The 25,054-nt window shown below is 41.5% G+C and overlaps 1 protein-coding gene across 3 annotated transcripts in view; it reads right to left on the minus strand.

Moving 5' to 3' along the window:
* Positions 1 to 25,054, minus strand: part of LOC135477509 (uncharacterized) — a 43,572-nt gene that overhangs the window by 3,820 nt on the left and 14,698 nt on the right. For all 3 annotated transcript variants that reach the window (XM_064757634.1, XM_064757635.1, XM_064757636.1), the window contains exons 3-17: positions 23,868 to 24,517; positions 22,022 to 22,741; positions 21,380 to 21,549; positions 20,710 to 20,808; positions 18,471 to 18,641; positions 15,841 to 16,800; positions 15,211 to 15,354; positions 14,315 to 14,444; positions 13,446 to 13,589; positions 12,672 to 12,940; positions 9,887 to 10,040; positions 8,176 to 9,249; positions 7,529 to 7,614; positions 2,232 to 2,325; positions 203 to 321 (exon numbers count right to left, since the gene is read on the minus strand). In XM_064757634.1, coding sequence (XP_064613704.1) covers positions 203 to 321; positions 2,232 to 2,325; positions 7,529 to 7,614; positions 8,176 to 9,249; positions 9,887 to 10,040; positions 12,672 to 12,940; positions 13,446 to 13,589; positions 14,315 to 14,444; positions 15,211 to 15,354; positions 15,841 to 16,800; positions 18,471 to 18,641; positions 20,710 to 20,808; positions 21,380 to 21,549; positions 22,022 to 22,741; positions 23,868 to 24,517 — 4,984 coding nt within the window. The remainder of the gene's footprint in view (positions 1 to 202; positions 322 to 2,231; positions 2,326 to 7,528; positions 7,615 to 8,175; positions 9,250 to 9,886; positions 10,041 to 12,671; positions 12,941 to 13,445; positions 13,590 to 14,314; positions 14,445 to 15,210; positions 15,355 to 15,840; positions 16,801 to 18,470; positions 18,642 to 20,709; positions 20,809 to 21,379; positions 21,550 to 22,021; positions 22,742 to 23,867; positions 24,518 to 25,054) is intronic.

Raw genomic sequence — 25,054 nt, forward strand, 5'->3', positions numbered from 1 at the left:
AATTAATTTTTGTGTTCAGCTCTGCAAGTGGAGAGCACCAGGAAACCACAGCATCTAGCCAGACACCTGACAACCGGCCTGACTTAAGGCCGCAGCCAAATCAGTGCGAAAAATGATCCAAGTCACAACATCCTGTGTAAGTGGCTAATCAACTGCAAGGAGAGCAATGTATTAGTAAGCCGATCTGACAAAGGTAACTTACGGTAGGCGAGGCGATGTCGACGATGACGTCACGCCACTCCGTGTTCACGTCCCGAATCCTCACTTGAGCAATCAGCTCCTCGGCTTGGTTGACGAACTTTATGAGAGACCCATCACGAGCTGAAATGTGAAAACACGAAATGTCATGTTACGTGAAGTACTAACTATGTACCACCAGCAAAGATTATGCAGAAACTCCCAGACATACCCCTCCCAGGGGGTACTTATTCATTCCTTCCCTGGGTGGATATCTGTCCCAGATGTGCAAGACTGTCTAACAAACGAATACACAGTTTTCAAGTTTTCATGACGCCAACAGTGACCTCCCAGTTCAGAATGTTGTCACTTTACAGTACAGTAGGGCTACTTGCATGTCTTTTAACATGCCAGTGATTGTGTGCAGATCAACGTACCGACAGAACATCATTATTTTTGCAATAAAAGGAACCCAAAACTTGCCCAAAAACGTAATTTTGAAGATCAATAACTAAATTTCCACATTCTATATACATCATTTCACAAACGAACGTTACTTTATTGTCGATCATTTCTTGAAACCTGAATATTACACAGCTGAGTCAGACTGAACTCACAAAGTGGTCAGGTATGCAGACAGGTGTAAATTTATTTGACTGTAGTTTTACGCTGTACTGAAGAATATTTCACTTACACCATCGCAACCAACCTTATGGCGGGAGGAAACCGTGTACGTAGCGCTGTGGATATGTCAGATAATGCTCATCCTATTGTGTTTAGTGAAGAGGGAAGTATAATGTCCCCTGCTAATTAAGTGTATGGTTGTTTTGATTGTCAGGCCTTTGACCTATGAGGCTGTGTGTTCAAATAAAGACCCAGCTGTTTCGGCAGCACTTTAAGTGAGAAGGTTTATCCGGAACTTGAGGTTCGTGAGTGGGTGGTTTACCCAGGGAGCTCCAGTATCAGTTACGCACTGAACACCAATCAGAAAAAAAAAACAATAAATTAACAAGTCTGTGGTGCAATATCCCCACAGCGTCTTGTGAGGTGCATGTTCCCACAGCATTTGGTGAGGTGCATATTCCCACAGCATTTGGTGAGGTGCATGTTCCCACTGCATTTGGCGAGGTGCATGTTCCCACAGCATTTGGTGAAATGCATGTTCCCACAGCATCTGGTGAGGTGCATGTTCCCACAAAGAATGTGCGTTAGCACAAGACAACTTGTCACCCAACACTACGGTGTTCGTATCTGTTTGTTACATATGGGTAAGTTCGTCAGTAAATTGTGAATGGTCGGTGGTTTTCTCCTTTTTTCCTCTACTCAAGATTAGCCATTGTGTAACTGAAAAAGTCTTCAGGATGGTGATGAAGCAATCGAAACAAAGCAATCTGAGAACACCAACAACTTGCCTGATTTAGCAGTTCATAAAACTGCATAATGTTCAAGTCATGTGATACATTCAAATATTGACCTCTGAACAAAATAAAGTAGAATGAAAAACTGTCACACACAGATATTATTCTGCAATTAGACAGTGCTAAGATCTTACCACTAAATCAACAAGAAAGGCAAAGATTATTATACTGTCAAAACTGTGACTTTTTATTGATTGCAGGGCTGTGACTTCTTGTATTATGGAGTTGTAAATCATTGTGTTCAAATTTACTGCTGAGGTCTTTGATATGCAAATCGCGAACTGCATTTGGCAATCCATGTACTATGGGTGGCAACTGCAACCCTGTGAATGGCTGATGAAATGTTGAGCTATGAGGTAAAAAACTTCCTTGGTCTTTGATATGCAAACCACTACAGAAGACTGGCTATCTGTGTACTATGGGAGACCACTCTATAATTGGCAAAAAATTTTAAGGAAACTGGGCATCTATACCACCTCCCCCACTATCATCATCATGTCCGGGTGAGCTAAAAATTAAATATACTGCCTCAAGATACTACAAAAAGTGTCTCATGAGAAACATAAATGTGTGATAACTACTTTTGGACGTGACGAGAGGTGTAAATATATGCAGCGTAATGTGAGCCTGTTTTACCGTCTGGTGATGAATGTGGGTTGGGTCTGATCGATGCCTGCATGTCTTCTAGTGACGTCTCCAGCAAAACAGTTTGCATAATATCATCTTCTTCCTGTAAAACAAAATTAATACCTTGTACTGCATGTAACTTCACTTTTCATCCCAAATGGAGAAGTTTTTATTTATTTATTTACTTGATTGTTGTTTTATGCCGTACTCAATAACATTTCACTTATATGATGACGGACAGCATTATGGTCGGTGGAAACTGGGCAGAGCCCAGTAGGAAACCCACAACCATCCGCGACCAGGTTGCTGGCAGACCTTCCCACGTACGGCCGGACAGGAAGCCAGCATGAGCTGGACTTGAACTCACAGCAACCGCATTGGTGAGAGGAGAAGTTTTTAACAGATCTTTTTGACATCATTAGTCTACAGTTAGAAGTCTTAGCTAAAAAAAAATTCTATACACTGCTTTGTCATCAAAGTTTATTTCATTTATTTATTTGGTTCATGTTTTATGCCGTACTGAAGAATATTTCACTTATACGACGCAGCCAGCATTATGGTGGGAGAAAACCGAGCAGAAGCCAGCAAGAGTTGAATTCACAGCGACAGCATTAGTGAGAGGCTGGTGGGCCATTGCATCACGCTGGCACCCTATTTACCCCCTCCGTCATCAACAACTGAGCGATTCTTTGTCAGGAGCTGTCGTAGACCACAAGCCCTTGACCTGCACATGCCACACATAAGAATGGTTATTACTGTCACTAATATCTGTAAATCTGGCTCAACCTACACATACCTATAAATACATGCTCATTGCCACTTTCTTTGTGCAGCAATACCATGAACACTGGGGAGTTTCCAGTCTGTACATCTGCCCTTCGTGTATTCTAACCAGCAATCCACCAGTGCCATCAATTCGCCTGATTACCAAATGTTCAGGATGCCAACACACTTACTTATCATCTCCCCCAATTATCACCTCACATGGCAGGGGTAGAAATGTTTTTTTGTAACTACCTGTCCCTGTGACATATTTTTTTTCTACCTGTCACCTCCAGCAATCCACTTGTCGTTTTTTGGGCATACAGAATTTTGACTCAAAATCCTGTGGAAACCATTTATTTCATGACTAAAATGTTTGTTTTAGCAGCGTTCTGATGAGAGACCAACCTCATCAATGAAGTGAGAGACCAACCTCATAAATAAATTCAGGAAATCTCTTTTTATACTTAGTGAAAAACTTCATTGGCCTCTATTTCAGCCAAAATACAGCTAACACGCTTCTAAAAATTGTACAAGTGGTCCATTATAATTTTGCTCTCAAGATTGCAGTAAAAAAGTGCTTCAATAAACAAAATGAGCATTGATGACTGGAGTATTTGAACTACCATAAACGTTCAAACAATTCTCTTCCTAAGCCTTCCACTTTAAATTGAAACGTTTAGTGCACTTGGGTCATGAACCACTCTCTAAGTTAAGAAAAAGATAAACCATTATATGGTCCATGGATTTTGTCATCATCGTTTGTTCAAAACTCCGGAAAATTGAGTATATGACAGAAAGGAGTTGAGGTCAGGCAAGGAAGGAAATGCTTGAGCCTTTACCCGCACAGAAATTAATATCTGTTAAACTGATTTAAATACATGTACTATACTGTATTGATATTAAAAAAATAATAACAGCTTTCAAAATTGTGATCTTGGTTGTTCTTTATTCTCCAAGCTGGCAGAGCTTAACCACAGCCAAAATAGCATGTGCAACAGAGTTGTTTCTTTGACAGGTGTGGCCCATAAGCCTCTACCACCGCCTTGTCTTTTGACAGTCAACTGACCAGAGTGTGTTAGTTGGAAAAAGGTCAAAAGTAGACAAGGTTTTATCTGACAGTGTTAATGTTAACAGGTCATTTAATGTGTCTTCGGTCAGCCTCGATCTCCGGTCACTTTTGACACGATTCATTACTGAATAGCTCCTCTCTACAAATGCTGTGGAAATTTTAAAACCCACAATATTTTCACACGACAGAAGATGTTCTTTAACTCAAAAGAATCTGCCCTTCTTTCTTAATATTTCATGCCAGAAACACCTGATAGTCCTTCCTACCTTAAGAGTTTTTTTTATTGTTTTTGACACAAACTCCCACAGAGTCAGTCCCTCTTCCTCAACTTTATCAGAGTCATACCCTTTTTCTTTCATGACAGAGGAAAAATGTTCACTAAGAATTGTCAGCTCTTCTTTGCCATAATAACTATAGTCATCAGTGTCTATATCTGGTAAATTACACAAGTCAAATATAGTAAAACATGACGTAACTGCACTGTTTCTCCGCGTTCCCATCACTTTGTGAGCCATACATGTATCTCGACACTAAAGCTTTCTTTAATTGTCTTTCAGTTCGTTGCCTACTTTTACAACAGGGTATGTTAAATCATACGTGTTTCCACTCCCTGTCCTTTTGACTTTAAGTGTCACATCTCTGAAAACTGCTGGCCCTGGGTATCCAGTGAAATTGTTTGCCTTGAATGTGTTTACTTCTGCTTCACAGTCAAAAGTGTCTACTTTCATGTCGGAACATTTCACTGTTGAGACTAAAGTATCGACGCTCACATCATCACTTTGTAGTAAACTACTTAAACATGACACAACTGCTAAAACACTTGAGAACAACAAATGTAAATAACACAATGTTCTCATCCAGCAGCTTGTCCAGAAACCCTGTAGCCTTTGCTTTAGTTTCGTTGCATTGGGCGTTGTCTCGCTGGCACTCATGCAGCTGTGTGCACTGCGCAGCATAATTCCTGTCAACTGCTTAAATAACACGCTCCTGATGTGCCACCCACCTGGTGCCTTTGATGTTCAATAGTTCACAGGGGCCTCCGTGGCTCAGTCGGTTAGCGCGCTAGCGCAGCGTAATGACCCAGGAGCCTCTCACCAATGCGGTCGCTGTGAGTTCAAGTCCAGCTCATGCTGGCTTCCTCTCCGGCCGTAAGTGGGAAGGTTTGTCAGCAACCTGCTGATGGTCGTGGGTTTCCCCCAGGGCTGTGCCCGGTTTCCACCCACCATAATGCTGGCCGCCGTCGTATAAGTGAAATATTCTTGAGTATGGCGTAAAACACCAATCAAATAAATAAATAAATAAATAAATCAATAGTTCACCTGTTGTCTTCAGCATACAAAATTGCAGGTTTGCTCTTGTCATAAAAAGGACATAACCCACTGGGCAGTTCGTGTACCTCAGCATATAAAGGTATGGTCTGGGTTGCATCTTTAAATGCTAACTCTAGCCTATCGTTAGCACAGTGAAATGACAAGATTCCTTTGATATCCTCTTCTTGGACCAGTTTACAGAAGTTTTTCATAACTGAAGGCCCATCCGTTGCCAACTAGGATGCATTTGGATTTAACGTTTATGCCAAGATCTTCAAATGTTTTGAGGCAACATTTGCCTCAAACCTTCCGCAGTAGTGCGTCCTGTAATGCTTTTTATTTTTACAAAGCTAGAACATGGCTCAAAGTTCAGATCTATGTAGGAAACAAAAAATAACTGTTCTTCCAAGTTTGCCTAGTCTGCTGAGCCATCCAGGGCCACTGAAATAAATTCCGAGGAGTTTATTGCATGGACTGTACCATCAAGTTCACACTTTGTAATATATTTAATGAAAGTCTTGGCCTCTTTGTCATTGTTATAATGCTTTGTAACTGAAATGCCACTGAATTCCTTCGCAAAAGTGACCTGTTGGAGTGCATTTAACAAAGGGAAATCAGCAAATGGTCTTTCATTTTGTCCAATAAAAAATGCAGTTCCAAAAAGTTTCTCAAGTAAATCTTGTTCATTTTGGTCCATATTTGATATGGCTTTGACAGTTGGCTTATCGGAGGTGGTAAGCTTGGAACTAAGCATGGCCGTTGAGTTGAGTTTATGGGCAGAACTAACTTCATGCTCACGGACATTTTCTATGCACAGCATGTCGCAGCATGTGACAGGCTTATCTGCAGCGTCCTTCCCGAATTCCCTGCATATTCTGCAGAACATTCTCTCTGAATTAAATCCTAGAGGGTCTCTGTTCTTCTTTCTCACGCTTCAGAGAATTTAAAAACCCCGAGTTTTTTTCCGTCCTGAGATGTCGTGGTGTCGTCCATAACACCAGGCCTCCCTTCGTGACCAGACTGACTCTGATTTCAGTTTCAGGTCTATCGTGGTCCCTCTCACTAGTACTTGTAGAAGCTGTGTGTTCAGTCTGTTCAGTGGGTGCATCTTGCAATCTTGCTATTTCAAATAGCGAAACATTTTTGTGACGAATGGCGTCTGAGGATACTCAGTAGGAGTTATTCCCCTTAGACATGCACATAAAATGTAGTAAAGAGGAACTCTTAACATCGGAAATCAGACTGCTTTCCCTGAACGTAAGCGTAAATATGATTGGTTGTTAACGGTACGTTTTAGCCACTCAGTAATGCTCTTACTGTAACTTGTAACTTCAAACACGGATTGTGTGTTCGACATTTTTAAAATCTTTATTAAAATGAAAACCGAGCTTAGTAAAACCTACTCTGCGCTTTCCCACAGCAGAACCCTATACAGTCATGCATGGAGCTATGGTGATAAATGGTCATAGGCTTCTAAAATCTACTTGACACAGTGACAGGTAATATTTTTCGTGACTTTACACGCTGAAAAGTCACCTGTCATCGACAGGCAGACAGGCATTATTTCCATCCCTGCATGGTTACTAGCTCATTTAATTATCACCTTCAACAGGCTCTGCTCAGTTTCCTCTCACCATAATGCTGCCTGCCATCGTACAAGCGAAATATTCTTGAGTACAACGCAAAACACCAATCAAATAAATAAATAAATTTTAACTTTCTGTAGTTACCAACTCGCCTATCAACTCACATTGCTGTCAACACGGTTATCAATTCACCTAATTATAACCTCACCTGGATAAAAATTCACCTAATGATCACTTCACCTGGTTATCAACTCAACCAGTTATCAACTGATCAAATTATAACCCCACCGAATTATAACTTCACCTGGTTATCAATTCAACCAGTTATCAACAGATCAAATTATAACCCCACCTAATTATCACTTCACCTGGCTATCAACTCAACCAGTTATCAACAGATCAAATTATAATCCCACCTAATTATAACTTCACCTGGTTATCAATTCAACCAGTTATCAACAGATCAAATTATAACCCCACCTAATTATCACCTCACCTGGCTATCAACTCAACCAGTTATCAACAGATCAAATTATAACCCCACCTAATTATCACTTCCCCTGGTTATCAGCTCACCTCGTTATCACTACAGAGTGACTGTGCAAGATCCATCATCCCTGTGGTGTGTGAGTGAGGTTCCCGCATCAGCCCCTCAAACATATCTGTGCCAAAACAAAACACACAGCCATTAATTCAGTCTTCGAAAATCAAATGTCTCCCTTCCTGACTTAGACTGATATTTACATGTAAATTATATGAATTTTGTCCATGAATAAGTTGCCCATTTTCCTTGATTCTGGGGGTTCTATTGATTTTAGAAATGTTTTTTGATGTTTGCTTGGAAGGTAGAGTGATATCTTACTGGGAAAAAGTGAATTTTAGCACCAGAGACAATATCTCATGATATTTATTTGCCTCTCAAAATGTTCTTTTGTGGTCAAACTTTTAGGTTATTTATGGTATGTAGGTATTTAATTTTATTATCGTAAACCGCTTAGAGTCACAAGGCCCCACGAGCAGTGAGTGCATGGGAATTTACAAATTCCCAATGTCCACAGCTGGGTTTGAACCTGCCCCTCTTGTATCCTATGGGTGAAAGGCGAACGCCTCTAACCACTAGATCACTGCCTGTTACCTGTCTACATGTCACCCTAAGTCCTACTATATCTGGCCATATATGCCATGCACAATGAAAATATTACAGTCCAACAAAATACACCCACCTTTAGTGAGGCTCAACATTTCCTTATCCTGATTATCATAGGTGCTGGACCTGGGGGTGGTGGGTTGGCTGTCATGGCCGTGTGGGGAGCTACCACTGGTGTTGGCGGAGTGCACAGAGCTGCGAGATGTAGCCCGGGCGTCTGCCGTTGTGCCATACATGTCCAGAGCTGTGGCCGTTTTCTGGAGGACCGGGGACGCCGTGTAGGGTTGGCTTGTCCGGCGTGCCATGTTACTCGGTACTGGATTGGCCAATAGGGCCGAGGTTGACATGGTGGTATGAAGCCTAGGCTTGGCCACACTGGCTTTACATACGTCCACGTGCAAATTGAGTGGGTTCGCGTGCGGGTGGAGGCCCGGCAGTCTTCCATGCTGGCCACCCGGGTGCATGGGGACATTCGGCGGCGGCAACTGCTGGGTAACTGGGGTATCCACAGATGATCCAACTGTCGGGGGAGACCCAGACCCAAACATATCAGAGCTGTTGAACACTGTGTCCACACGATCGTCTGCTGGGATCGTCACAGAGATATTGGGTGAGGATTTGGAGCGTGGCTTGACTGAGTGGGTGCTGCTCATTGTCTCCTCGTCCGACTGAAGCCTCTCCCCGAAGACAGGCTCCTCAAACACTGGTAGCTTTGGCAGGCAGGACAGGGTGCTGGCAATCTCGCCCTTGTCTTGCACGTACTCCAGGATATGGTGCTGAGGGTCACTGTTATTCCAGCTGTTTGTAGCCGGCGCATTATTAGAGGTCTGACTGGGCACACTGGAGTTTGTCTCCGCAGGATTTTCCAAGGGTACAACAAGAGGAATTGGCAATGCTGTTGTTGACACTGTAGTTGATGTGACTTTGACTTCTGTCGTCACTGTGACCGCTGCAAGTTCTGCACCTTGTGCAGACTCACCAGGACCTCCTCTGTCACTGACCTCTGTCTGACCTTGGTTTGGGTAATTGACAGTTGGCAAGCCCTGCCCATTTCCAGGTCCAGACTCATCTGGCCCACTCCCTCGGAGTGGCTGATCACCAGACATACAGCCAGGGGCAATGGAGTTCACTGTCGAAAAGAGGGTTTCTCCTGTTGATATAAAAAAAACAAGGACAAGGCATGAAAGAAAGAAACAAACAAAAAAAAATCAATTAACGCAAAATTGCAATATTTGCGACTATGAACCTGCAACAAGACTACCACAAATGCTTTTGTGTCCTCTTGCACTCAGATGTCGGGTTAAGTGAAAAGGCCATGTTAAAAAATAGGAAGCCAAAAGTTTCAAATGATCTAACGACACAGCAACTTGTGGCAGCTAAAAATATTTTTAAAACTATGACACACACCAAATTTTCTTGAGAAATTCTTTAACATGATAATGAATCTATATTCTAACCCCTAATCAAAAACATTTTTCCAGCCCTTTAAAAGCCCTAATAAACTTTCCAGGAACTTTAGTATGAGTATATTCTCCTACAGCGATAATGCCAGTCTACTATGGCAATTTAAATACTAGCCAGTTTAAGATAATACGATGTTGATACCTCAAATACATAGTACATGTACTGTACAATCCAGTATAATTTCTGCAAAATCTACTTTTAACAAACATGGTTACCCTACAGTTGTACAGGTGGAGTGAATAATTTTTTTCTCTTGCCAGAATGAGCTTCAGCATGAGTGCTTTCCACACTCAACTCAGCATCCAATCAAATCTCAGCATTACCTGCAGGGTGGCACTCCAGGTTGATGGCCTGTAACAATTCATGGGCGTATGGCCGACTCTCCACATCTAGGGTCCAGCCAAGCTGTATCAGCTTTTGGATGTCCTCAGTCACATTTCTTGGCATATCTTCTAGTGGTGGAGAGTTTTTCGAAATCTGTATAAAGCACAGGAGATGAAATCCAAGTACCGCACAAGAAAACGTACTTTCACCAAAAATAGTTATCAAATCCATCAGCTGTCAAAGGAACCTAGTCACAGTCAGATTGTTTACAAGGAATGAATAATAATGTTAAAGAGATGTGAACAAATATCATAAACCTGCCTAGTCTGGTTCTCTGATGTACTCTGCGTACCTCGAATGTGACGTCAGGTACTACGACTGGTCACTTAAAAACACATCATGATTCATGGAAGGGTTGTTGCGATGTGTTAACGCTAGAATTTGACCAGAACAGTCACATATCGGAAACAATGACCCGAGGTCAACAATGACGTCACTGAACCAGATGTATCTTCAACTGAAGAGATTAACATCATCTGACATCAGGAGCAGGGAACAAGCCAAAAACCTGCCCCGTATAATTGTAGGCATGAACTTCAGCTTGCCATAAAAGCATCAACAACATGCCTCAAAAAAAAAGGGGACACAACTCCACTGTTGCAAACCATCACTTAAAACCTTTGTATTTTAAGCTCAACGCACAGACAACATTAGTTGTCAAAAAATGGGAATTCTTGATCCCAGCAACGAAAAAGCCTCAAAATTAAATTGTGTGTTTGTAATTCAAATACTGCACTTCTTTAATTTCACGCAAAATCTGTGGATGATCTGGAACTGGATCACAGGATTGTCGTCACCACATCAACCAATCAGCATCGATAGAAATGTCATGTGATCATGTGACCCTGGGATCTGAAAATCCTATTTTAACAGCAAATGTGGTGTGTGAGCTACATGTACCTGGGGTCAGTTTCATGAAGCACACTCAGTGTTAAGTTACCCTTAGCTAAGTGCACTTTATATCTCTATAACATATGTTGTCATGGTAGTTAAGGGCTTACTTAGCTAAGTGAGCTTCATGAAACTGGACCCAGCATTATGAACTACCAGTACCACTACCTCTGCTTGACCTAGACATGTCTTCTAAAAAAGTAACCAGTTGCCTACACCTATCCTAATTGTCTTCTATAAAAGTAACCAGTTGCCTACACCTATCCTAATTTTCTTCTAAAAAAGTAACCAGTTGCCTACACCTATCCTAATTTTCTTCTAAAAAAGTAACCTGTTGCCTACACCTATCCTAATTTTCTTCTAAAAAAGTAACCAGTTGCCTACACCTATCCTAATTCTTTTCAACCTTTTCAACTACTGTAACCAATATTTTGAAACATCCTTGGAGAAGTATGGTGCCGTAGAAAACTAATCTGTTTTACGAAGCTTGCATCTTTAATGACACAAACAAATCATTTGGCTGTTGTAAAGACTAGGGTTATATTCACATGTGACTTTTTACGTCACTACTTACGTCAGTTCATTCATGCTTCGCTGAAAGAGGTTGGCCAAATATGGAGGTGACCCTTTTCACACGTAGTTCACATGAGAAAAGCATATGACACACACACATGCGCATTCAACCCTTACCATGTTCACTTGTCTTAAAGGTGTCTAAAAACCACACTCCAGCACAACAACTTGAGTGGTGTAGTGGTATTAAGCAACTGGCTCTGGACCAGACAGGAGTTTCACAACAAGTTATGTAAATCCTTTCAAAACAGTATAAATTGCAAAGCAATGTCATATAAACGACACAGACACGAAACAGAAACCGAACGATAAACGCCTTATTTGCGCTGTTTTTTTTTTTTGTATGCAAAATGAACATCTCCCCATTCAAATTTAACTCATGAAAAATTAGTAACAGCACGAGACTGAGGGCAAAAAAATGATGTCAGAATGCACGTGGAAATCAACACGTAAATATAACTCTGGTCCATACAACTCCCAATCATTTTAGCATGATTTTCATAATAACTGTATGCATAAATTCCACTGAAAAAATCGCTTTAGTGGTTGAAGATTTATAGTAACCCCACCCCTCCCCTTTCCTCACCAGATTACAACATCACAAGTTGCTTACTGAAATTCTTATAATTTGTAACATGGCGTAGCCTTGACAGTTTACGAACAAAATAAAGGTAGTACCTTTAAGAACATGACATAATTTATAATTTGTAGAACAGATAGCAGCAGTGGGGAAAGCAAAAATTTACACTTCTATCTCAATATTTTTGGAGAATTTTATTTATTTATTTATTTATTTGATTCGTGTTTTACGCCGTACTCAAGAATATTTCACTTATACAACGGCAGCCAGCATTATCGTGGGAGGAAACCAGGCAGAGCCCGGCGGAAACCCACGACCATCCGCGGGTTGCTGGCAGACCTTCCCACGAGAGGAGTTTTTGGAGAAGTAAAGATATGAGCTCTGTAGAAGGGCTAACCCATGTGAGAAAAGAGAAACAGTGTATTCCTGTTACAATTACACACATATTGGATAAAACAAGCAGACCAGATGTAGTGAAAATTACAAAAGATACAGTATTTACAGAAATGAATACTTCTCAGGAAAGCAATATAATGACTGTATTTTATAAAAACTTTGTACTTTACTGCATGTACAAGTATCTCTGATTTGCCCAGATGTGTCAATCTTACACTCAGCAGACAGTTTGTTTCCAGTATTACCCCACATCCCCCTTCCCCTCGATCCTACAACATCCTTACCACGTAGTGCAGGACAGCAGCATGGCCATATTGCTGCACCCAGGGCGGCTGGCCATTAAAGATGTGAGCTAGCACACACGTGGCAGCCCACACATCTGACTTGAAGTCATAGCCCAGACTGGCGGCTTTCTCGGGGCTCCACTGGGTCTGGGAGCCCACAGGGCTTGTCTTCCCAACGCGTTCTCCGGGCTGGACCTTGCGCGCCAAACCAAAGTCAGCCACCACAATCTCTGGCTGAGGAGTGGATGTCCTCAATAAGATGTTGTCAGCTGTCAAAATGGAAAAGCAGTCAGGATGCAAATCCAACACTTTGTTGGAATTCTTCAACTGTTCACATGTACAAGAAGCAAAGAATTGAAAGCACCACCATCCAACTTCATGTAATTACGATTTGTCATTTCAGCTTGTGAAAGTTATTGTGCCAAAACCAAGGGACAATCAAAATCAAGGAAATCATTAAAAAGCCTGGGCTAAACCTACGACCATCTGCAGGTTGCTGGCAGAGAGGAGGCCAGCATGACCACATTAGAAAGAGGCTTCTGGATTAATTTTTGTTGGATGCTATTGAAAGAAAGCAAATGAAAATGGTATGATCAATTTCTGGAACACAATCTCCACTTTAAACGAGGCCTTGGGTACACAGGGACAAAAGTCTCTTTCAGCAGAATTTTCGAACCTGAAATTACATTAGTGTTAGTGGCCAGTCAAGGTCTGCAGTGAAACCTGGCGACACCAGACCGTGGACATACCTGACTGACTAGGACGATGACTTACCTTTGAGGTCCTCATGTAGTACATTGTTTTGCTGCAGGTAGATGAGCACTTCCAAAAGCTGCTTGAAGTACCGCAGTGCCACAGCTTTGCTCAAACGACGATTCAGTTCTCTCTGATTATTAATGTGCTCAGTCAAACATCCACCTAGACATCAACAACAAGCACAAACAACCTTAACTATTGTCATATTTGTTTAATATTTCATCCATGTTTAAGACTTAATGAAGAGCTTTTCATGACGGCATATACATGATGTGTGGAATGAATGTATGCTTGAGGTTCAAGGTCACACTTCAAAATCTTTTCAGTCGTGTAACGGCGAGGAGCCATTAGGTGTGTGTACATATACTGTGTCTTCTTGTGACATGGTGAGTCCTTGCCTCCAAAGTGATCATGCCACTTCAGTATCATAATACACCCTAACCAGTCACATACTGACATAAGGCCAACCAGTCTTGCTTCTTTGCTCTTACCTCTCAGCGCTGAGCGCTGAGTGCTGAGTGACAAGTGAGGCAACAAATAAGTACCGTTTACAAAATCTTTGGTAAGACCCGACCCAGGTTTGATCTTGGGTCTCCTGACTTCAATGCAGACGCTCTAACGATTAGGCCACCGAATCGGTCCGTTCATATGTGGGGAAACCACAATGTCTGCACTAAACTACTGCCCTTCTCAATAAGCATGTCTATACAATGTGAAACTTACTTGTCTCTGGCAAAACTTAATCTATCATCAATCCAGCCTTGCAACACAAAACCATATGTGCACCTGTGGAAATACAGGTTATTGTAGAAAGGACATCTTGTACTTATTGCATGTGACAAATTTCCACTTGGAATCTTTCTCAAGGAGATCTTTCAAAAGCTCACCATCAATGAACTCAGCCAGGATGTAGATGTGACTGTCGGCCCGGATGGCTCCATACAGCTGTACTATGTTACTATGGTCTAGGTTACTCCAGATCAACAGCTCATCCTCTTGGTAACTCGTTATCAAAATCTGCAACACACAACATATTTTATCGTTGTTTAACACCAAAAGAATTCTTCATTTAAAGGACGGGGAACATGCACTCCGATTCCTCAGAACATTTTTGCTTATGAAAGCGCAACTTTCAGTTGAATTCATGCACATTTAATTTTGGAGACTAAACTACACTGGTTGGTCTGGTCAGTTTCATGGCTTCACAAAAAGTATAATTTTTATCAAACAGCACAGAATAATGCCTTCAGAATATGCTTTATAAACACCTTGCAAATATGTGAAAAATTGCAGTAGGCACAGTACTGTGGGTGGAGGAAGTGGATGTATCCCACGTGAACCACAGTCTATTGGCGAGTAACTGATCAACTTTCCCATCTGTGAAACACAATTTAGACAGGTGGTTTTCAACAAACGTTAGATTGCGTAAATGGCCACATGAGAGAAGATACATCTGCAAATCCCCTGCCGATGACTGGATTTGAACCCTCATCTCAGGAGCCCACAACCATGCTCACTTATTCACAGTAATAACTCACCACATATCATCATTAATCAAGACCATCTGTTAACAGCTACTACTCAAAATCTGGCCTAATCTGGGGTCTGTTCTACAAAGCTGCTGCAAGGCTGCCTCAGGTGCTTTTGTCATGGTGACAAATCTCTTCACTATATGTTGTCATGAAAATTGTGCGAGGCAAAGTTTGCAACTCCTTGCTCTATAGAACTCCTTGCCCTGGTGATTTGGTGAGGAATTTTTCAGACATCCATTCTTTTTGCTAACCTCTTTGATACAGAACTGGCACTCGGTGTTGAAATCTCTGGCCAGATAGCACCTCCCAGTCACGCCCCGCCCGAGCTGCGTGATCTTCTGCCACTGAACGTCTTCCTGGTAACGCGTCTTACCGATCTGAAGTTGGTCACTGTACTGCAACATACATAAAACACAACAAGTCTGGATATTACTTGTATGTTTGGTGCGTAACATGATTGGTAAACAAGTTACCCATATTATTAAAAATGTTATTTACATATGGCAGTTTTGCTTCATTCCAAACAGCTGGCATCGATCAGGATACTTCTAAGGTTGAGATCATTTCCCTTGTCCGGCATATTACTTCCAGGCTTGTACAACTCCCAATAACTTTCCCTCTGATTCATTGATTTAATGATTGCTGTTTAAAAGCCTTACATTATTCAAGAATTTTTCACCTATATGATGGCAGTCAGTTTCATTGGTGGAAGAATGATGGTGGAGGCAACGTTTACCAGCTACTTGCCCCATGCTACTTTAGTAAAACATTCAGCAGAAAGCTCTTCACTTCAACAAAAGCTACTTCTTTACTGCACATTTAAATCTGAAACTGAAACAGCTGTGCCAGAAATCTTGATTTTAATAGATTCCCTCACTCACCTGAAGCAGAATAACGCCCTCTTCACGAGACACTCGGGGAAATTTTTCTCCCTCCCACCACATCTTTTTCACATGGGTCCAATGCTCAACGATGTTGCGGAGACGAGCGATTGACCCGTACACCACCTCTCCTATACCAGGCTCACCAGTGGGGCGTTCCTCAAATGATATGAGCTGATCATACAATGTCCTCGGGGCATGCTCGGTGGGCAGACTGACACAGCCTTGATTCCTGTAGGCCCGGACACCCTCATGGTTCACCACAGCCTCCCGTGGGAGGAGAGGGAGCGGCTGGTCAGGGAGGTTACGGATTAGAATGTCGGTTTGACTCATCTCCGTTTCAGACTGGCTGTTAACGCTGATCGACTGAGATGAAATGGACAGAGATTGAACACTGCAGATCCCCGTGGACCTAACACTGACTTTCTGCTGCTGTACTTGCGGACTAGCTGCCTCATCTTCCAGGATAATATTCAATTTTCCCCGTGCTGAAACTTTGCGACGCAACGACCTCTTATTGGTCATAGTCGGCGATGGCGCAGTTGCAGATGGGGTCAAAGTTGGCAGTTCAACATCATCAAAAAGCCGTGTCATTAGCTCTTTCAGTGTGTCCCAAAGGAACTTTTCCCATGCCTGTGGCCGATCAGAAAACTGCATTCCCTGGCGGTGGATGCGACGACACAATGCCAGCGTGTGTGCACAGTCACTGCCCAAGCTGGGCTGCACGCAGCAACCCAGCAGGTGAAACTTCATCATTTCAAAGAGCTGTGAGCAGGTCATGCACTCCTTGAGTGCGGCTGTCTTGTCACGGACAATGTGTCGGAAGAGCGACTGGATGATTGTACAGAATAGACAGTCGCCGGGGTCGTCCTGACCGTGTCCATTTTCCACACTGAGCAAGCAGTGGACGAGACAGTGATCAACTTGCCGCAATGTCTCCAGTAACTCATCATCACAATCCTGAAACGAAGGAGATGCACAGGTTGTCTTCTGCTCTATGAAATTAGTAATTATACTGTAGTTTTAAGGATCAATGTGAATATATTATTGTTCACTGTTTAAAGTCATACTTACGAATAAAAAAAAATGAAACACACTAAATTTTATACACGGAGGAAACCTGGTGCTTATTTCTGTCAAACTTTTGCATGTACCACATACAGACTTGCATGCAACATTGGTTCAAAACCACTGACCACTGGGAAATCACTCAGAAACGTTTCCATCTGCGAAATACAAACTTGCCTATTGGTAGATAAATGCTTTTTCAATTTTTTTTTTTTCCCCAACAAGACCAGTCACTTAACTTCTTGTCACCTAGGCTAATACCAACAATGCTGATTAGAGCAGTGGAATAAAGAATTTCCTGTATAAGGTGGGAACTGAACCAACGCTTCATGTGACAGTAACTGGGGGTCATACAGTTCACAGTTGAACCACTTCCAGCCCAAGTAGTAACTAGGACCACTTAGAGTATATGTACATTTATCCCTCATCAGACAAAATACTCCACTTTTCATTGGACAACAACAGTGACGTGGGGTACCGATATATTCTTGAAACCTGCAGACTGTGTCAATGTGTTGGCTAAGTAGGTTATCTCCCTTTGTTGGGTTGTGATTACAATAGTCACATCGCTGAAGCGATTCACCTGTACATCGGTCTTCTGTGCTGAATTGATGGGTCTTGGCAGGATAAATTTGTAACATTGTTACTCGGTGATGGGATATGCACATATATGGTGTCAATCAGCCTCGCTAAATATGTGTTTTATTGACACTATATCCTTGCATATCCTATCACTGAGTAACCATGTAACAAATTTATCCTGCAAAGACCCATCAATTGCTAACAGTACATGTAAGTTTAACTCACTAGCAGCATAGCACATACAACCCCTTCAGATTCCACGTTAAACTAAATTTATTTATTTGATTTGTGTTTACACTGTGCTGAAGAATATTTCACTTATGATATGGCGGCCAGAATTATAGACAGAGGAAACCGGGCAGAGCCCATGGGAAACTCATGACCATCTGCAGGTTGCTGAAGGCCTTCCCATGTACAGCCAGAAGGGAAGCCAGCATGAGCTGGGCTTGAATTCACAACGAGAGGCTCCTGGGTCATTGCGGCATGCTGGTATGCTTATCCCCTCGGCCAGGGAGGCCCCGCCAGCTATATAAAGAGTTTCTGACAGCTTGAATATTACATCGTACAATATCTGTTGCCTTATTTGTGCTATACTATAGTTTAATACTAGGCCATTGCGCTATAATACATGTATATTTATTTCAGTTCTTTATTTGATCGATGTCTTGCAACTTACTCAAAAATATTTCACTTATATAAGGAGAGTGGCCAGTGTTATGGTAAGAGGAAACCTGGTCAAGCTAGGGAGAAATCTTCAATCATCCGCAGGCTGCTAGCATACTGTCTCGCGTACGATCGATGAGGAAGCCAGCATGAGCTGGATTTGAACTCACAATGACAGCATTGGTGAGAGACTCCTGAGTTACTGCGCTGCCCTAACATGATAATTGCTTGACAACAGAGTATCCCTCCAACTCACCACCACCCACAAGTGTGATGTTCACAGGTAAAACCATATTTGAATACTGCCTTGAACTCACTTGAATGTTCGGAACCCCATTTGACAAAAGTCCTAAGACTTCTGGGATATCTCGATTCAGGTCTCCGTGGCCGCGATCCTCGTCAGGTTTTTTTCGGAACCACTTGTAATTTGGTTCTGCAGAAGATGCACTTGGAAGCAAGTCTGATGTTACCTCACTCACAGGAGAGCTCTGTAGAAATTACAAAAACATATATCATCATCAAAGTTTAATAAGGTTTAATGCATTACAAGAAATCTTGGGGTTAAACAGAAAATCAAATGAATAAAATAATCTCCATAATAACTGACAATCTCCATATTTCTGCTTTAATTATCAGCAGAAATGTGCCAAGTGAGGCACAATGACTTTTATTTCTCCTGGTAGGGGGTCACAGCATTTTGAAAATACAAGTGTCAAAACAAAACCACACAGCATTATGTTTGCTTAACAAAAGAAGTCCAACATACACATTTTTTTAATACCCTATTTCTTCTCATTACTGGGACAACTGGTGTGCTTTTTTTAGCTAGTATACATGCAACTGAAACAGGAATATTCAGTTTCTTTTTTTCTCACATGGTTAGACCATCTCATGAACAACATACTCATATCATTACTTTTCCAAAAAAGAGAAAGAAATGTAATATTCTGCTTTCAGTACTACTACTATCTGTCTATATAACATAAGCCTTTCCCATTTTTACGTTTAAGCCATGATCACGCTCATTATTTATTTGATTGGTGCTCTACTAAAGAACATTTCACTTATATGATGACAGCTAGTATTATAGTGGGAGGAAAACAGCCCAGAACCTATGGGAAATCCACAACCATTCCATGTATGGCCAGAGACGAAGCAAGCATGAGCTGGACCGCTCACTGCGACTGCATTGGTGGGAGGCTGCTGGATCACTGTGCTGTGCTGGCGTGCTAACCACCATGACCACTGATGGAAAATTTTGCATAAAATAGTAGAGGAAATGAGGATACATGTACCTCGAAATGAAAATTTTTTAAAAATTTATTTGGCACAACTTTGTTTAATAGTTCCTTCTCACTTATCCTTTAATCAGTAAACATTTACATGTACAATGTATCTTTTCAAATTTTAAACCAGACAAGATCTTGCAGTTTACGTGAGCACACATGACAACACTATGTGAGGACACTACATCAAAAATACTGTGGCAGGTGAATGATGAAATTTGGCAGTGTGTACTATAAATATCCATATGCAGGCCAGGAACACAAGCACAATGTTACCAGAACATAAACAATGCTTGGAAATCCCCTGATGGGAAATACAATGTGTGGAAATCCCCTTGGATGACATATGCATTATATTTAGCATTCTGTGTTTTCCCCTCCAAGAACTAAATGTAGTTTTAGTTTAAAATATTCATCTGTAAAGTACAGTAAGTCAATGATTATTGTTATTAATTTGTGGTATGGTCTGACATGACTAAGTCTGCATGTACATTTTCATATTACATGGATTAAGAATAATCTTCATACATGTATGAACACACAAAAGCTGAAAATCTCCAAACACCCATCTCTATGTAAAGTCATCAATGAGATGTGGTTACTTTCACTTTGACACAAACCGGGTTTTCCCCTTAAGAATAATAATACTATATCACTGTACAGCATCTACTTGGCCGCATGTACTACATGTGCATTGCAGAGACTATTAAAACTATATCTGGATTTCCCCTTCATAATTAAGTATTTCAGGTTTTGGCATTATTTCAGCTGGACTAAGCCTGGCCCTTCAGTAACAACACATTAACAAATTCACAGATTCTTGGAGCACTTAGGATTATATAGAAACACGGGTTTCATCAGCTTATGAGGACCAATCATGTAACAAAAACAGTGAAAAACATCACACGACTGGCTTGGCTTGGCTAGGCTAGGCTGGCAACACCAGTGTTTCCGCATAATCGTCACGTAACAAACACAGTGAAAAACGCCACACGACTGGCTTGGCTTGGCTAGGCTTGGCTGGCAACACCACTGTTTCTGCATAATCGTCATGTAACAAAAACAGTGAAAAACGCCACATGACTGGCTTGGCTTGGCTTGGCTAGGCTTGGCTGGCAACACCGGTGTTTCCGCATAATCGTAAGCGACCTTAATGCATGCGTATCATGTTTCACACTTGTCCAGTGAATGCACCTCACCATCGCTCAAAATGGCTGAGTTGATGGCATATGGACAAATACATGTCTATGTGCACAAAATATCCACTCACTTTGTTTTCAGAGTTTCTGTAATCATCACCATCACGATTGTCATCGCCTCCATTCCTATCTCCATCCCCACGCTCCGAACCTTTTCCTCCATGGTTATCCTGCACACAAACATTTATCCCTGATACAGAAGATTTCGAAAAAGAAAAAAAAAAAAGAAAAATAAATAAACATAAAATAAAACAATCACAAATTTCTGCATTAGCAGCAGCATTCCACATCAGTCTGATGTTGTTTTGCGCTCTCCCCCAGTAGGTGAATGGCCCGTCTTAAAACAAACGTCATATATGTACATGTAGGTGTCAAAAACCTATGACTGACCAACCAACAGAGAGAGAGACAGAGCATCTTATAAAAGCACTTGTCGTAGCACATAAGTAAAAGATATATGTTTTTGAAAATTTTGCACTTGATACCTATCCTGACTAATATTTCAAGTTCGATGTTTTGCAATCCACAATCCATTGTCTGTTAGTATATAAGCACCATAAGAAGAAACTTCAGTAGTATTCTTTGCAAACTGACAGGTGGGATCTGTGGGTTAAGGTTGGTGGAAACCAGATAGCCCGGTGTAATCTACCGACCTTTACTTGGTATATGACAAACCTTCTGAATTACGCTGCGGCAGAAACAGGTATGTGTACATGTACATGTCGATAAAAAAGATCTTACCTTTTTAGGGGTATTTGGAGATCCCCTAGTTCCATCTGATCCACTGTTTCCATGGAAACCACTAGCCCCTGCCCCTCCAGCAGAGTTCCCTTGAGAGCAGCATCTGGCAGTTACAGGCTGGCGGCGAAGGTCCATGTATCTGTACCTCTTCAAACGGATTCCACAAGAGGCTAGGAAGAAATGATTGAGGTCAATATAAATAAAATCTCAACTTTTGATGTTAACCAAATGGCCATCATTGCTCCATGCCTTTCTTTAAGACCAAGTTGACAGGTTGACAACTAAGCAGCGTTTATAGTAAACCTTACTGTAAAGTCTGGAAATGTTTAAAAGAAAGCTACTTTAAAATAGCCTTCTAATCATGTACATGTAAATGGCCATTTTGTGACGATTTCAAATATATGGTCTTGATGATTTGTGCGTTGGTTTATTATTTATTTATTTTTTTTCGTTTTTAACAGTGAATAAAAAGCAAATAAATATTGTGTTTAAAGGAAGGCTTTTTTGTTTTTCACCTGACAAGATGAAGCACAATGTCACTGAATTTTCTTAGTGCCAAACATCCTCTGGCCGTGCTTATAACAGGAATACATGTATGTATACGTACGTAGTACTATATGCACAGTGCATACTTAACCTTACCTTTTCTTACAGCGCTGCTGTTGTTGTTCTGTCCAGGAAGGTCACTGACAAACAGAGCGCTATTCTTCACAAAAATCACTCTGGGACTCTGCCTCCTCACTCTGTTGTTGAAAATCACTCTGGGACTCTGCCTCCTGACTCTGTTGTTGTTGTTGTTTTTCTGCTCACCATGCTCATTGAAAAACTTCTTTACATAAATTTTCTTTTTGACAACTTTCACCTGTTTTCCGCCATTGGACACTTCCTTCTTTGTTTTGTTTCTGGATGATTTTTGGTTACTGTTGATAGGCTGCTCATGGTCTTTTGTAGAGAATTTCACTGGATGTTCGGACTGTGTAACCTTTAACACTACATTCTCACTATCTGTGTCAACACCTTTTGTTGGCTGCTCACATTCTTGGTCTTTTTCTTCCACTGGCTTCTCACAACCTTCTCCAGTGATTTTCATTGGCTGCTCAGCTTCTGTAAAATACAGAACAGCCTGCCCACTGTGTGTGCCCTCTCCTTCGATTGGCTGCTCGGGCTCTCCTGCTGAGAACGTCATTGGCTGCTCAGACTCTGTAACATATGGAACTTCCTGCCCACCGTGTGTGCTCTTTCCTTCCCTTGGCTGCTCAAGCTCATTTGCTGGGGACTTTATGGGCTGTTCAGGCTCTGTAACCTTCAACACGGCCTGCTGATAATCATGGCTCTTTTCTCCCACTGGCTGCACAATCACTTCTGTTCAAAGATAACCACAAATAAATAAGTTTCAACCTTATGCCTTGTGCTCACATCAACTTAAGCTCGAAATAAATTTAACCCAAAATCAATGATTCTTTTTTCACTCATATGACAGCCAGGTCAGTAGATTATGGGCTGAGGAAACTGGAGTGAATAAAGTAAGCCACCAGCCTTTGGTATTTTATTACCCTGGCAAAATTTATCCACATGTGACAGAGATGTGTAAGACACTGGAGGAGGACAAATGCCAGTACACTTCATGCAATATTACATGAGACACCACAGCCAAACTGCCTATTGCCTCAAAGACGTTGAGAACAATCAAAGCAATGCACATGTCAATGAGCTTGGTGAAAAACAAGATGTGCTCACTAATTAATTTTCAACCTTTTCAAACCCTAAAGCCATTATAGCCCTTTTTTTTCAGTGGAAATTATGATTTATTTATTTATTTGATTGGTGTTTTACGCCGTACTCAAGAATATTTCACTTATACGACGACGGCCAGAATTATGGTGGGAGGAAACTGGGCAGAGCCCGGCACAAACCCACGACCATCCGCAGGTTGCTGACAGACCTTCTCACGTACAGCTGGAGAGGAAGCCAGCATGAGCTGGGTGGATATTATACATACAGTTATTAGGAAAATTATTTGCTTGTGTCACTAAAAATACAAGCTTTATTAAACTGTGCACATTATTTCTCTATATGGTTCTGTCAGAATGTTTCCAAACTTCTGTTACAAAGGCAGCTGGAAAGGTTACAGAATTAGGGTATATTTAAAAGAGGATCACACACATGTACCTGAACATATAAACTATTTATTTATTTATTTAATTGGTGTTTTACGCCACACTCAAAGCGGACAGTATTATGCTGGGAGGGGACCCAGCAGAGGCCATGGGAAACTTGGGATTACCTGCAGGTTGCTGGGAGGCCATCCCATGTATGACCAGAGAGCAAGTGAGCATCAGCTGGACTTGGAACTCCTGGGTCATCCTGGGTCATTGTGCTGCGCTAGCATGGTAACCACTAGGCTGAGGAGACCCACATACATGTAAGTACATGTAGTAAGCACATTACATGTATGTACATATAGATTACAGGGTACATGCACCCTTACCTGTTTTGGTGGTGTCATCTTCAGCGACAAAGCTCGGCATCTCCTCTAAAATTTCTCCGTCCACATCAGGTTCTGCTGTTTTCCCTTGCTCGGATGACAGGAGAGTGATGATCTCATTCATGGCATTCATTTTGGCAACGCTGCTCGAGAAAGTGTGGTTCACTTGCGAAAGTACCGATGCATGCACAGCTCTGATTACCTCCCCTGATGGTGAAACCTTCCCTGACTCTGCCAGCCTCACCAGCAGCTGGAATAGGGCAGGCTGCGAGTACCCGATTCTTCCTACACTGATCTGATGTACACTCGGCTTAGATGCTGCAGGCTCTCGATCCTTCTCGGTTTCACGCAGGTCCTTGATCAGTTTCTCCTCCTCATCGTGCTCGTCGCCTCCGTACATCTGTTTTGGTCTTGTTTCTTCCTGAACATCACCATGCTTATCTTCGAATTCTTCTCTTTTCCCAGTATTTTCCCCCAGATTGTCATGGTCCGAATTCTTACAGAGCTGAGATTTGAAGATCTGCTCTTGGTTGCTGTTACGGCCTTTCACAAATCTGTTGTCATTCTGGACATCAGATTTGTATATGGACAGATTGACTCTGTTATTTTCTGCCTTTTGAGACTTCAGAGAGGATGGACTTTCCACAAAACATCTACAATGAAACACCATATTTTACATTTACATGTACACAATAAAATGAGTCTGCATTATATTAATTTATTTGCTTGGGGCCTAACACAATACTCAAGAAATTTTCACTTTCGTATCAAAATAGATCAGGTAAAAGCTACATTCACACCATGCCTGAAAATTTGTCCACAATCTGAACCGGTTTTCGATGACATTTTCCTTAGGATGCATTCACACGGTCATTTTTCGAGCCTGAAATGGCTTTCATGCATAGGCTTTCGTGCTAACTATGAAGCACTGTGCGATTGGTAATGCATCAGTTCAGCTCCGGAAACTTACAACTAGTGTGCAGCACATGTGACCTATCTGATACATGTATATAAATTTAATTGATCGATGCTAATTATGCAAACTTAAACTTTCATGTCATATTACATGAATTATTCTTAAAAAAGAAGACAACATAAAAATAATGCCAAAATCAGATGAAAGAGCGTCAAAACTTATTTGCAAATCTAATCCTCAACATTTTTTGGGATTTTTTTTTTCAACAGAAAAG

The sequence above is a fragment of the Liolophura sinensis genome, chromosome 11, assembly GCF_032854445.1.
Source record: "Liolophura sinensis isolate JHLJ2023 chromosome 11, CUHK_Ljap_v2, whole genome shotgun sequence".
In the NCBI taxonomy this organism is placed as follows: domain Eukaryota; kingdom Metazoa; phylum Mollusca; class Polyplacophora; order Chitonida; family Chitonidae; genus Liolophura; species Liolophura sinensis.